The sequence below is a fragment of the Tyto alba genome, unplaced genomic scaffold (assembly GCF_018691265.1).
Source record: "Tyto alba isolate M040663 unplaced genomic scaffold, T.alba_DEE_v4.0 Super-Scaffold_27, whole genome shotgun sequence".
Classification (NCBI taxonomy): domain Eukaryota; kingdom Metazoa; phylum Chordata; class Aves; order Strigiformes; family Tytonidae; genus Tyto; species Tyto alba.
In genome coordinates, this window is record NW_024881301.1 from 3291834 (window position 1) to 3306267 (window position 14434).

The 14434-nt window shown below is 35.5% G+C and overlaps 1 protein-coding gene across 5 annotated transcripts in view; it reads left to right on the plus strand.

Annotated features, from left to right (window-relative positions):
• NOL4 (nucleolar protein 4) overlaps positions 1-14434 on the plus strand; it is a 195212-nt gene that overhangs the window by 146682 nt on the left and 34096 nt on the right. For 4 of the 5 annotated variants that reach the window (XM_033001097.2, XM_033001098.2, XM_033001101.2 and 1 more), the window contains 3 exons: positions 2322-2501; positions 3242-3433; positions 11985-12098. In XM_033001097.2, coding sequence (XP_032856988.1) covers positions 2322-2501; positions 3242-3433; positions 11985-12098 — 486 coding nt within the window. The remainder of the gene's footprint in view (positions 1-2321; positions 2502-3241; positions 3434-11984; positions 12099-14434) is intronic. The other variant, XM_033001100.2, reaches the window with a different exon arrangement.

Consider the following 14434-nt stretch of genomic DNA (forward strand, 5'->3'; position numbering starts at 1 on the left):
AGTGTTTGCAGAACAAGGGTTTCAGACAGTAGGGTTCTCCAGGGCAGTAGTTTCTACAGCATCATATGGTGCCTAGCAGATGAAATGGCTTTTTGATTATCTGTAAGCCTTCTGCATGCTGTATAGCTGTAGTACAAGGTGAAATGAAGAAGTTCAAAAGAAAAATTCTTGCAGTTTAGGTCAGATCTACTGCATAGTAGTTGGACACAATTACAATAGTTGTAATCAATTATTAATTGTAACTCTCTTTCTTAAAAATTTTTTCCTGGAATCTCTTCAGGATCAAGGAAAATCACTCTTTTTATTCTTTCTCGGCTGCAGCTGTTGGTAGCCATTGGCCAGGCTAAAAACTGTTGCTTATATATGCTTGACACTCTGATAAATTATAGCCATCATCTCCTATCAGGATGGAACAATATCCTTCTGGAGCCAGATAATTCAGTGGATTCAACACCTCCTGCAAAGAAGAGTTATCTGAATGGGCAGGAATGTAGATACTCATCGTCTTCTCAGAACAAAATATCAGTGTGTCAAGAAAATGGACAGGGTTTTTTTGCTGCTCGCCCAAGTCTTATCTTCCCATGCCATTTCACATCTGCCATCCTGAACTCTAGCTAATTTCTTGCCTTGTAACTGTGCAGTCATAGGCTGTAAGAAGAGAAGGGGTGATGCAGAGCTTTCTACTTGTTGAAGCTGTTTGTATCCAGAGGCTGGCTCTTCTGTTTTCTTTTGATGTTTCTCATTCTCCCTACATCTGCTATAAGGGTCTAGGGAATGGAGAGTGAAGATACTCAAAGAAAGGGATGAGAGAGTCTTCAAGGTCTGATGTTAGGAGCATTAAGGATTAAAAAGTGGAACTCCAGGGGATTTGTACTGTGAGAATATAGTCTGGGGAGGATAGATAAAAATGAGGGCTTGGAGTATGAGTGCTGTTAAGGAAAGGCAAGGAAATGCATGAGAGTGACTCCAAAACTGATGGTGTACAGAGAACTTACATAAGATGGAAATGAAAACTGGAAAAGAAAATAAGAAGTTGGAGTAAGACTGTAAAGCAAGTAGCATACCTTAAAGATGAATGGTTTTGTTGACCTTTCCCTCCTACCTACCTCACTGCCCAGCTACATTCTGTGATTGGTGAAAACACCCTGAAATAAAGACAATTTTATGAAGCTCATAATGTAGATCAAAGAATGTGATTTTAAGTATTTGAAATGTATTTTTGGTTGAGGCATGCTCCTGACTTCTGGTGACATTTAGGCAGGAGGCACCTAAATAAAGTGTATATGTGAAGTTCATTGTGTAGCACCTGATTTGGGACTTTGAAGTTAATAGACTACAGTATGCTTTGAAGCAAAAGAGGAAAATATTGACATATTATAGGATTAAAATATTATAAAAGTAAAATTGTGCTCTGAATTGCCTAACTGTGAATCCAATGCTCTAGTGAAAATAGTCTCTGATACTTCTGTGTGACTGAGGGAAAGCTTTGATCTTAAAATGTTAAGTTGTAGAAGGCTTTTTTATTACTGATATCTTTTTGTGGTCTGCAGTTTGAAGTGTATGCAGAGGAAACAGGTAACTGAAGTCTTGATACTGCAAGGAAAAAGCCCAGTATTGAATTTTGATAATTGAAAACTTTTTGGTCCTACAAGTGGATGCACTTTAATGAGATGGTCATCTTTTTTTATCCAGCAAGCTGAATTTATGACCAGGGGAAAGATCTGAATGCAGATACGTAAAGAGAAAATGGTTTTACTACATGATTCTCAGCATTCAGAATGTTAACAAGCATACACATCTCTAATTCATTCTGAGGTTTTGCAAGTGAAACTAGAAGATAATCATCTTCATGTTTTGAATAACTTATTGCAGCTCTTGATAATATTTCATATTGATTGGATGAATATCAGTGTTTCCTCTTTACCTTAAAACGTGTAATTTTTAGTCCTTTAGAGTTTAGTGCAAATCAACTGCCCCTTATTTACATCTTCGCTAATACAAATAAGTTGGTATTTGTAAGAAACTTCTGTATGTAGTACTTAAATAAGGCTCTATGGCAAAGATCTCATGTTAAGTGTAATTATCACAGGTAATTAATTTGTTAATTGATTTACTGAATTTGCAGCTTGTCACCTTTTTTTAAAGTACTGAAATGAATATTATTGTAAATTGGTCACTTACAAGGATTATGAGCACTTTATGTTGAACAAGGAATAAAAAGAAATCATGGAATTCTTTAAATATTTATAAAGCATTTTTGATGAGTAGACTTTATTTCCTTGGTGAATTTTTACAAACATACTCTTTTTGTCTATTTTCAGTCCCCCGCACATAGCTATTCAAGCTATGACTCTGGCAAGAATGAGAGTGTAGGCAGAGGTGCTGAAGACCTGTCTCTGAATCGAGGAGATGAGGATGAGGATGACCATGATGAGCAGGAAGATCCTGAGAAGGTTAATGAGTCAGATGGGGTAGAAGCTGAGAGACTGAAAGCTTTTAATGTAAGTCCTCTGGCACTCGTCTTGTTTACTTCTACTATTCCTTTTACATTGTTATTTATTGGTAAGTTGGACAATATTAAAGGCACATTAATTTAATTTGCAGGATTTATCTCAATTATTATTTTAATGCACATTAAACTCTTGCCAGCAGATGACAGATTTACTGTGTTTTATTTAGAATTTTAAGGCAGAGTGCCATCCTTACCAGTGAGTAAAACAAAGCTTTGTTCTGTATGTGTGCATGTGCGCCCGTGTGTGTGGATGTGGATGTATGTATGTGCATGTTCACCCACTGAATGGAAAGGGGCTGTAGCTAGTTTACCAGAAGACCATTCCGGTGGTCAGCTGTTCTCTATTGCTTTCCCAATGTATGTAATTATGCATGAAAACACAGGAAATTTTTAAAACAAAGAAAAAGTGAGAGTCAGTTCAATAAAATGATTAGCAATCACAGCTTATTGTTAATAATGAAACTTAAGTAGTGCCTATTTTCACAATCTGTTCTGGTTTATCTCACAAATTCTGTATCCTATAGACTATTCTTTTCTTGTCTTTTTTTTAATCAGCCCCCCCTAAAATAATCCTTTAAAGAACTGTTTGCTTAATATTTCTGGCTTCCCATTACAAAGCTCTTCAGTGGATAGAAAAAATGTCTTCCTATCAGTAATCAAGACAGGAAGCTAGGAAGAGAAGAGAGCCGCCCTCCAAACCCATCTCCTCTGTCTCCCTCTTGCCAACAGATGTTTGTCAGGCTGTTTGTAGATGAAAACTTGGACCGAATGGTCCCAATCTCTAAGCAGCCCAAAGAAAAGATCCAGGCTATCATTGACTCATGCAGGCGACAATTCCCTGAGTATCAAGAGCGTGCCAGAAAACGCATACGTACTTACCTCAAGTCCTGCAGGCGGATGAAAAGAAGTGGTTTTGAGATGGTGAGTTTTGATTTAAAACCCAGCCCTAGTTTCCATCAAAACCCCATATGTAAATCCATGGCACTATTTTGTTTTCATCTTAGTGTCTTTTTTTTGTTTGTTTATTTTTTGAGTAATACCAGGTCAGAGGTTTCTTTTTCCCTCCTTCATTCTTCCTGAATTTATTCCCTTTGTTCACTGGTTTAAAAATGCTTTGAGTCACTAGAGTTCACAAGATGAACTAGTATGGATGTATAGGAAAAGAAGAACAAAGCAAAGCATAAGGAGGGAAAACAAATGATGGCGTGTATAGTGACTTATTTCCTACTTTAGGTTACCATTAGAGATTTTTGCCTGGCGAATTCTTCCGATAATATGGATTTTTCTTTAAAATGCCTCTGCTAACTAGATTTCTGTGAGCTCTGTAAAAAAATTTCCCTGATAGAGAAATACTATACCCAAGAAAATGCTCAGTGTAGTAACATCACACTGGCAATGGTTTTGGCTTTGGGGTTTTTTCTTGTAAATTTTAGCCTATTACTTATCAGTAAAAGTTATTACTTTGAAATCTTTCACTTGATATACAGGCGTGCAAAGCACATTAAATGGTTTAAAACTCATCGATCTTATGGTTTGAGCATCCCAATGGTTTCTTAACTGTAATTGAACCAAAACCCATGAAGATTATGATGGTATACAACTGTCAGCTTTTCAGAAATTAATATTTTAATATTACTGAGTAGCACAAGAATGGGTAAATAATAAGTCTTCTCACCAATTGGCAGCTTCATTATCTCTAAAAAACTTTTGTGCTTCCAAAACCCAGAAAAGTCAGAAGAAACTAGGTAGTTACACATCTTATGTCTTACCTATCTCTCTGGCCTTTAGATGACGATAAAATCACCTCATCATTACAAATAGGTATCATTTAGTGATTAAACATATGATTTTTTTTAATGATTCATCTGCAAACCCATTGATTACATTAAAAAAATACTGGAGATGAATGAATTTTACTGTTTCTGTCTTTCTCTCTGTCTTTCTCTTTCCCGTGGTCTTAGCAGAAAACTTATGATTTCCATATGTTGCCTAAGATGTTAGCTGACGGTTTTAAGAACAAAATATCAGGTTTATTTGTAGGGTAAGACCACTATTGGATAACACAAAAAGCAAAGACAGGAACTAAATTTTTGTGTCTGTTTGTGATTCTAACCAACTGCATGGTTTTATTATTTGAAACATTGGGATAACACTGTTTCTGAACAATGGAAACACAGATGAGGAGAGACAGGTAGAATAAAGGACAACTGTACAGATAAAAGTGCTAAAGATTGACTTCTGGTGTAGATGTCAGATTTTATAGCCTTCCTAAATAAAAGCAGGAAAAACATAAATATTTTCTACGGTACACTAAGTAGCATGAAATTGCATCTACTCACTCTGGCTGAAAATAATTCAGCATCATCAAGTTCAGCTTTCATGATGCCAAATATTTTTATTTTGCTGTACTTTCAATTGAAAATACTTACAAAATTTGCCAATGCTAGCGAGGCTCCTCACTGTTCCAATTTATGGCCTCATTACTGTCATTATTCACACTGATGAGCAGTTATGTAAACTGGCTCATTTTTTTGTCATCTGAAAGACTTATGTAACTGTTTTGCAATATGAATAAGGGATTTACAGTCTGATCCATAAGAGCTAGGTTGGTTTGACTTCAGTGCACATTTGCAAATGTTACTTTCATACGAATACAGGTTGCAGGATCAAATTTATTCCTGGGAGGGAAAAAGGAGCAGAGATTACCAGGAACATGATCCAAATAAGCAATCTTTATAGTTCAGAAATATTCCCTATTTTTATAATGTCCCATGACAGTTTATGATGGGCTTTATTTCTTTTTAAACAAACAAATTACCCACTAAAATATTGACTTTGCTGCCCATGAATAGAAGTGACAAGGCAGTGGAGCTCATGCCAAAGATTTCAGCTCTCTTGGGCCTGAAGGGAAACCTGTCCTGCTTCCCCATTTGCAGGTAGGAATGTGAGCTAAAGACTATGCAGTCTTTGCAGGATCTCCCATTAACTTCCTAAGGGAGTAAGTGGTGTTTTATGTTTATGTCCTGAATAATTTTGAATTATAATATGTAATTTTGAAATAATAAGTATTCATTTGTTGTTTTTAATTAGTTTCTGATTTCTAAATTACTATATCAGCACCTCCTGATTATAAGCAGTTTTTAAAAATGCTACCATGGACAGAGGCACTTGACTGTATGATTATTTTAAATGTTTTTACCATTTTGACAGTGGAAAAGAATCACTTTGTCTGGATAATAACATTTTTTCAAAGCAATCATGAAGGGACATGCTGGTGTTGATTTGAATAAGGTGCTACCCTCAAATATAGCAAAACAGGATAATGATCTCCTCAGGAGCAATAGCACTACTGCTGTTATATTAAATAGGATGTCAGATAATAATCTCCACAGGAGATGTCTTTTTCTATAGACATATTAAACATAAATTTTTCATTTTGTTCAGGTTCAGAATGCTACATTTTGAGCATCTAGTTGCAAGAGGAAAAGAGAGTAATCTCATATATGGCATATGACAGTTCAGACTGTGTGTGGAACGGTGCAGCTATATACAGCATCATATTGTGAAGTGAAGAGAAAATGTAAACACTAAGTTAAATTAGTGTAAGACTGCATGGTAAAGATGAAGAAGCATGCCTGAAGCCTGTTTCTGTCAGTTATTTGCCATCTGTAATCTAAACGACAGTTCTTGCTGCATAAGAGGCCAGTTCTAGCTCTGAGGCAATGGGAAAGGCTCCGTCTCGTGAGTGTTCATATTGTTAATTAATGTGTTTCTTAGTATTAATATTTTCAAGAGGTTGCTTATAGTTATTCTGCTTCTACTTATGACAGATAGTTGTCTGTGGAATCTAAAACAGCTTGCATAGCTTCCTGTTACAAATACTCCTTTGAGGAGTTCCCTTTCTATATTGGAAATGCTTTCCCCATTTCACTGCTCAGCTTGTAATTGTGCCATTTTCATTCTGACACAAGCATATCCCTCAGCAAGGCACTGTCAAGGTTTTTCTCGTGAATTGTAACGTAGTTTTTCTCCTCCCATTGTCTCTTGCTTATGGACTGTTGAGAATGTTCTCTTACTAAATTCTCCGATCTTGCTCAGAATCTTTTATTGGGAGGGATGTTTGTCAAAAACTTAAATCACTGGCTTTTGGATGGGATCTCTAGGTTGTGCTTCTGTCTGTACTGTGCTGTAACACTTTGAAATTCTTAAAGTTCTTGATGTTCTTAAAGATATTCTTTCTTTTTCTCTTCATTAGCCCCTAAGCAAAAGAAAAAATATATTACTGCCTCTTTCTCAAGGACTTATATTAATGGGAACTCCTTTACATACATTAAATGTTTTGTGACCTATATATGCTATACTAGATGAATTTTCTCCCTGAAATGGTCAAATGACCTGTTTCACTAACATTTTTAAAATCCATCCTTTAGAATTGTATTTATAGAAGACTGTCAATTAAAAAAAGACAGTAGACAGCTGCTAAGGATATGTGGTATGTATTTATTTAGTTACAGTCCAGAAAAAAATTTTAAATGCTAGAAATAATCAAATCAGGTTGAATTGACTGAATAATTAAATTTTCTTGCTACTATATGCTTCCTCCCATCTTCATGACCTCCTATCATCAGTCTCACTGCATTCATTTTGAAACTGCATCTTACAGTATTTTTTTCACAGTTATGCTGTTTTTTTCTATGTGCATCCCAATGCAAGAGCAAGGTCTTAAATTCTCATTCACAAAGAGATTCTTCCTTTTGTTTAAGGAAAAAAACCCACCTCCTTCCTAGGCACCACTGTAACTACAAAGCAATAACATCGAAGAACAATGTATTCTTATATATTGGAGAGAAAAGGCTAGTCATAAATGCTTTGCATTGTCTGAAGACAAGTTTGGATGTATCAGAGAAGAGTCACACTATGCCTGAAGACAGTTTCTCAGTTAGACTCCAGTGTTGTTCATCCCAGCTCCTTCTGACCTATTGCCAGCCTCAATAACAAATAGCTAGGCTCTATATTTTTCACCGGTTCTGTCATTTGGTCGTGCCAATTGGCTCTAAGAGGTGTTTTCACAATTTTCAGCTGTGCAGATGTTGATGGAGGTGTTTAAAATGTGTCTAGTGGCTTGGAGTGCTTCTATATTGTGATTGAACAACTTTGGTGGGGGTTGGTTTTCAGAAGGGGATATGTTTTCTAAGATCTGCCTTGTTATAATTTCTTGGGATAGATATCTAGCCGCTGTTTTTAAGTTTTATATTTAGAGACATGAAGCTTTCATTATTTACCAAATTTAGTGCTGAATAGTCCAGCTGCCTTCACAGTCACATGGCTTTTCAGTCCTCCAGGCTTTTTATGGCTGGAAAGGTCATAAGCATTTTCAGGAAGATGAGGGTCTATGGATTCAGGGATGCATATCTAATCTTGATTCAAAAACTGAGAAGCATTAAGAAAACTATCACAAGAACAGTTACATGAATATCTACAAATAATAATAGAGTTGTTGCTTTGTACGATATCCCAAACTCTGTTGATTGGTCACTTTCCTTTCTCATCCTTGTTTGACAGAGATTAGTTTATTTAAGTCTGATGAGCAAACTGGTTGAAAAAGAACAAAGCTACTCTCTGACAGACTTTGACTTTTTCCATTACGTCTCGCATATCCTTAAAAAAAATAATTTTAGAAATAGTTTCCCTAAGGCTCTTAAATATTTATCCTCACTCCAAACTGATGATTCTTAAGAACTGCCTTTTAAATCTGTCTCCTATACCTTTTGCTTTTCAATAATTATTGCACGTATAGGCAATTTTGGAAATGTGAGTGGTGGAAGAAGTTATACTTCTTCCAGTAACCTTGGAAAATGTGAAGAAGTTAGCTTTGAAAAAGACATGATATTTGGAAAAAAGAATGAAAACTAAAAAATGGAAAATACCTAGCAACCTGAAATAATTAGTCTTCTACATTCTGTGAGAGAAGAAAAGTTAGGAATGCAATTTTGACATTTGTTTCACTTTTTTATTGAATTTAGAAGAAAAACAATCCCCTTCAAAATGACAGTAAGTTCTGATATAGAAGAAAACTCCTTTTTTATGGGAAAAAAAAATCAGGGGTAAAAGAATCTTCACCCACCTTACTTGTAAGCTTGAAACCATGAAAAAAAGTAGTAAATATGTCAGTTTTTCTTATGATGTGATTCTGACTTAAATTGAGACTTCTGCTGCAGTGTTATTTGATTAGCTGGTTTGTGCCAGTAGCTTAAGGACAGGGAGCCAGTTCAGTGTATTGGTTTAGGACGAACAGGAGATAATGTTAAATCAGACTCAGTTTTTCCTAGTCCTCTGGAGTTTTGCTAGTAAACTGTTTGCTGTTGGAGTGTTCGATCCAATCCCCACCTAACTCAGAAGGAGTTGGTTCAGCATGATGATTCCTGGGGTTCTCTGCCACTCTGAAACACCAGATGAATTTGGGATAGAGGTAATCTTACCTAAGTTTGCTAGAGAAATTAGGCAACTTGGGCTTCCTCAGCTATCAGTGAAGCGCTTAGATGAACCAGTCCAGAGAGGTTCATTCCCAGCTGTCTCATAAGGCAGCTGGAGATACCAGCTAGATGACTAGTTTAGACAAAACACTTGAGTTTTAGGTGGATAAAGTCAGATGGATATTCTTTCTGTTGTTCACATAAGTCATTTAAAATTTCCACTAACCCTGCTTGGCACAGCAACAGCAGCAGCAGAACGGTGGTTGATTGGAGTGTGTCACTTGCTTAACATTTAGACGAGAATATGGATATGTTAAGATTATATATGGATATATTTAGGTGCTGTCATAATCAAGGTGCAACATGCAATGTTTCAATTAACTATACTTTAAAGCTAAAAACTTAAAAAAGTGAACGTTTGAAAAAGCCTCTTCTGCCATACAAGAAATTATTTCTAGTTACTTTGAATTCCTTAGTAGGTGTTACAATTGAGTGTTTGTCACAACACTGAAAGACTGAGCAAAATATATCAAAACCCAGACTGAAACTCAGTGCTACAAGCATTAAAATGCCAGTCTGGTTGTGGATATTTCACTACTTTGTGCTAACTAACAATTATAAAAGTGCATCCAATAGAGTGCAGTACTGTACTTCAGTCTAAATTTAAAAATACTTTGTGGAAAGGTTTCTGAATCCTCTGTAACTGTGCAGTGTAGGACAGTTCTGTGTCATACATCTCACCGCATTACACTGAGTAAAAAAATCTCATTTGAAGATAATGCATACCTTGTCTTGTAAAGTATTTTGGATGTTTTCTATGAAAAAGTGCCAATTAGGTTTTGCATGCTGTTATAAATATGTTGGGGATTTTAATGCATTGTGTTAGATCTTAATAAGCTATTATAAGAGAGTTGTGGCAGATTTCATTTTGGAAACGAACTGGTCTTATGATACCTGAGGAAAAAGCTGACATGCAGGAGAGCACTAGGGAGTATCACATAGTTAGGAGCCCGACATACAAAGAACGACTGCTTGATTTTTATGGTATCTCTTTGTTTTTTATTTTATAAAACACTTCAATAAACTTATTCTCTCCCATAAACAAATCAGCTGGGGAAACTGGTTTCATTTTACTTTTTGGTTAGAACATTAATTTTTTGGCTCATATGTCACCTTCTAATATACTTACTCTTTCCTCTGGAGCTCTGAGGAACGTGTCTGCTTGCACTGTAATGTTAAATTCCGTAATGATATCAGGGTTTAGCATCAGCATCCCTCATCACTTAGACTGATTTATTTTCAAAATTGGAAACAAGTTCAATAGTTGGTTCTGTCAAATCAATCTAAATATGTTTCATCGTAGTATTGCAGCCTCTCATTGTCTTTCTTACACAGCTGTTACACTGATGCCAGAGAGCTTGTGCATGTATGAGTGGGGAGAAATAAACCTATTGCTCTAGTGAGGGAGACCCGTAAATCCCTGTCTACTTCTAAAAGCTAATTTGGCTTCTGATCTCAGACAGACTGTAGTCCCATGCATTAGAGAAAGTACAGTGTTAGATTAAAAATTGGCATTCTGCAGAGCACATCCAAAGTCAATAAATGGACTTTAATTTTTAAAGGTAAAAATGTAATATTGGTAATGGTTGGCTCCTCAGTTTCTGGAATGTTATGAAAACCATAAAATCAGTTGAGCCAATATGAGTCTGTTCTAAGGTTGTCTAAGAACTGAATGGGAATACTTGAAGACTTACTTCCAAAACTTAGTGACATTTCATAGCAGGTTCATATTTATGCTTTTGGGAGTTAGAAGGTAAATGTCTTCAGAAAAAAACCCCACAAAAAAAACCAACCAACCAAACAAACAAAAAAAACCCCAACCCAACAGCAAACAAAAAACCAGCCCAAAAATCTCACACACTTGGCTAGTTGCTCAGTAGGTATAAATTTACATAGTACTTTTGAGTTCAATGAAGCTTTGAAAATTTATGGAAGTTTATAACCTGGTTCAATAAATTGCAGTCTCTGGAATGGGCTTATATGTGTATCAGTATGTGTGCTATTATCCCTATTTTCTTTATTTTCTTAGTAGTTCAGATATATCTTTGTATATTAATGAAGAAGATTAGTTTTATTGTGAGCTTCATCTTTCAGAAAGTTTTTTTTGTATGTAATTAGGAAAAAAAGGTGTGTAAATAGTCTTAATGAAATGATAGGGAAGATCATACTGGAGTTCATAACCAACAATGAAGCTAAAAGGATTTTAGCATTTCCTTGTTTTGCATGGATTCATTGCACCTTTAACCTAAACCATATAAGTGCTATGAAATTAGTAATGAGAGGTTTTGAATTGAGAAAATGAACCATATCTAGTTAAACCACAAAATATCTACAGTGTTGGAAGGCTGGTGTTATCAAAAGAAAAACACATTTTTTTTAAATCATTTTAATCACATCAGTCATGTTGCAGCAACGAATGCAAATATTCATATACTACAGATTGAGACTGCTCTGAAATGTTCTGACAATCTATTATGTTTTGAGTGATGCTTCAACCCTATCACTTGGGGGTTTTTGTTTTGTTTTTCTTTTTTTTTTTTTCTGACTATAAAAAAAACACTACTCATCTCTGTCACATGCTGTACAGGATAAAAAGCCTTTCAGTTTTCTTAACAAGAATCAGACAGCCAGGGTGCTGCTGGAACGCAGAGAATATGCCACTGTCTGTTCAAAGTACAGCTTAATGAGCCAGACTAAACACACTGGACAATAGAGCTCTGGGGGGAAAGGGCTTCTCATGGATCTATGGATCAGCTGCAGCTTTAACATCTAACTAGTTTCATTTTTCATCTTTACAAGTTCCATTTCCCTGTTTTGTTGGTATAAACTGCATTTCAATGAGTGGACTTTCCTGCCTAGGTGATCGTATTGTGTGCTTTGAAAAAGGATATCGCGGATTATGCTAGAAATAATTTCTGTGTTTCTTTTTTCTCTCATAGTCACGACCTATTCCCTCACACCTTACTTCAGCAGTTGCAGAGAGTATCCTGGCTTCCGCCTGTGAGAGTGAAAGCAGAAATGCTGCAAAAAGGATGCGGTTGGATAGACAGCAGGTACTGTGTTGTTTGGGGGTCTACCACATCCATATTTATAAATGCACTGGACTCATTTACATAGGATGCCATGCAGAAGGGTGGGGCAATCCCTTATATATTTCTTGCTAGCAAGAATAATTAAAATACAAAAGCTGTAGTTCTTTATATCAATACACAAGCATGTCTTTGTCTATATTTACATAAGCTGTATGAGAGTGTCTAATATATTTATAAATAGCTGGATAAAGCTATATATTTGCTTTATAATGGCTGTAGATTTTGAGGGCATAGTGTGTAATCTGAATACTAGAATTAAAAGGAATGGAGCATACAGTATATAATTTACATAAATAACAGAAATGGTGCATGTGTCCATGAGTCAGTGTGTTTATCTGAGCACATATTCTCTTTCAAAATGTGTATGCATCTGTAAATGTAAGGTACAATAGTGTAAGTTTCTAAAAGTACCTATTTGCCTAAAACAGAAAAGTTATTGTGATATAGAGCAAAATGCTGTCAATTAACTTGTTAGTGAGTTTTTAAAGCTTATATCAATATTTATTTTTTCTTGTGTGATTGTTCACCTATTATAGTTCATGTTAGGATTCCATTATTTATAATTTGTTGAGAGTTATATGTTTTCTTCCAAAACATGTTTTAAAATCAACCTGGTAGCTCATTCCAGCCTTTGATTATTTAGTTGCTCCACAGATACAGTGAATGTCTATTATTCTTATTACAAATTATGCTTTATTTCTCTTCACGATTATCACAATGTCAAATCTTGGTGATAACTCAGTTGTTTCAAAATGTGCCTATGTTGTGGTAGATGAACTATTTTTGTAGAGAAGAACATTTTTTAAAATAACATTTTCCTTTTATACATAGCCCATTGAGTTCTTTCAGGTCATGCCCTAACTGAATAAGGGATTCCTACTACTATCCCCAAAACATTGATAGTTTAGGATCTGAGAGTGGATATTGCTGTTTCTTTTTGCTGTTTTATTTTTTGCTAGTATTTCCATTATTGTGGTACATTTGCCTTAAGCTTTTCAAATCACATGGAATGCCAAAGCACTGTAATGTTACATATGGCTTAGTTTAGAAGTACTGCTCATTCAGATTCTGCAAGTTTTATATTCTATCATTTATTCTCTTATTTTTCAATAACAAATAAATAAATAAAGCTACTAGAAAAGACTTGTGCAAACATCATTTACTTTCATTGCACAAAACTAGTGGCTCAATTCTGTGGTCCAGCCAGGGTGCCAGGGTGAGGCAGAGTTTTCAAGTGATTTAAATAAGAATCCCATAATACTCTCCAGGAAGCCAGAGACCTGTTGAAACAAAAACAGTTTTGAAAATCTAGACAGAACTCAAAAAGCATATTAATATGATTATTTTTTTTTCTTTTATTTGTGTTATTACTATCACAGAAGGATTTGGTAACAGTTATTGTTGAGGGGAGAGGTATTTCTTTACTTTCAATTACAGAATTAAAAATCTGTAGGCAGAATGGCTCCAAACTGATCACCTTAATTATAACTGGGATGTTAAAGTAGCAAAGCTGCCTATGAAGAACAGGTTTTGGATTCTGCTTCCCTCAGCTCTGCCCTGTTTTTGGCAGTGAGTTCTGGGAACACTGTGGAGACGGTTGCACATAGCACCAGCCGTTTGATTCAGCAAGCAGTAGATTAGCTGGGTTGATGTAGCTTTGGTGCTTGCAAAACTATTTGTAAATTCAGGATAGATTTGCTGAATAGTTTTGGCTGGAAAAAGTATGAGACTGTGTGATAGGTATCTTCATAAAAATTATAGAGAGAAATTTACCCTGCAGGGTGCAATACTTAAGTCTTTAGAGTAGAAAACCTTGGTTCTAGCTCTAGTTCCATTGAAATTTAATAATTTATGCCAAGTATGTGACATTAACAAAGTAGACTGAGAATAAAGCATTCCAGAATATTTCTGAGTGGGGTATTTATGTGCTTGTGCCAAGATGGAAAGTGGACCTGTATCCTCACATCCAGGGAAAGTGCCTTAAAGGTAGAAGAGTTCTATCCCTCTCCTCTCCCTATTTTTATCTTTGACTTACTTTTAAATTTCCTTCACTATTCTTACATTTATCCAAAATGAAATATTTTCATTGGATTTTTTTCTTGAACAGAGTGAGATTGAAAAAGTTCAGTTCAACGTGTTGTTTTTACTGTTCCATAGCTCTAAAAAAAAAAAAAAAAGTAACTGTTTTCTTGTTAACATGCCTCTACATTTCCTTTTTAAACATATATTTCCAAAATTGGTCATTATACCAATGGGTGGACTCAGACCACTGAGGACCCTTCAGTGGAAATTTGGGA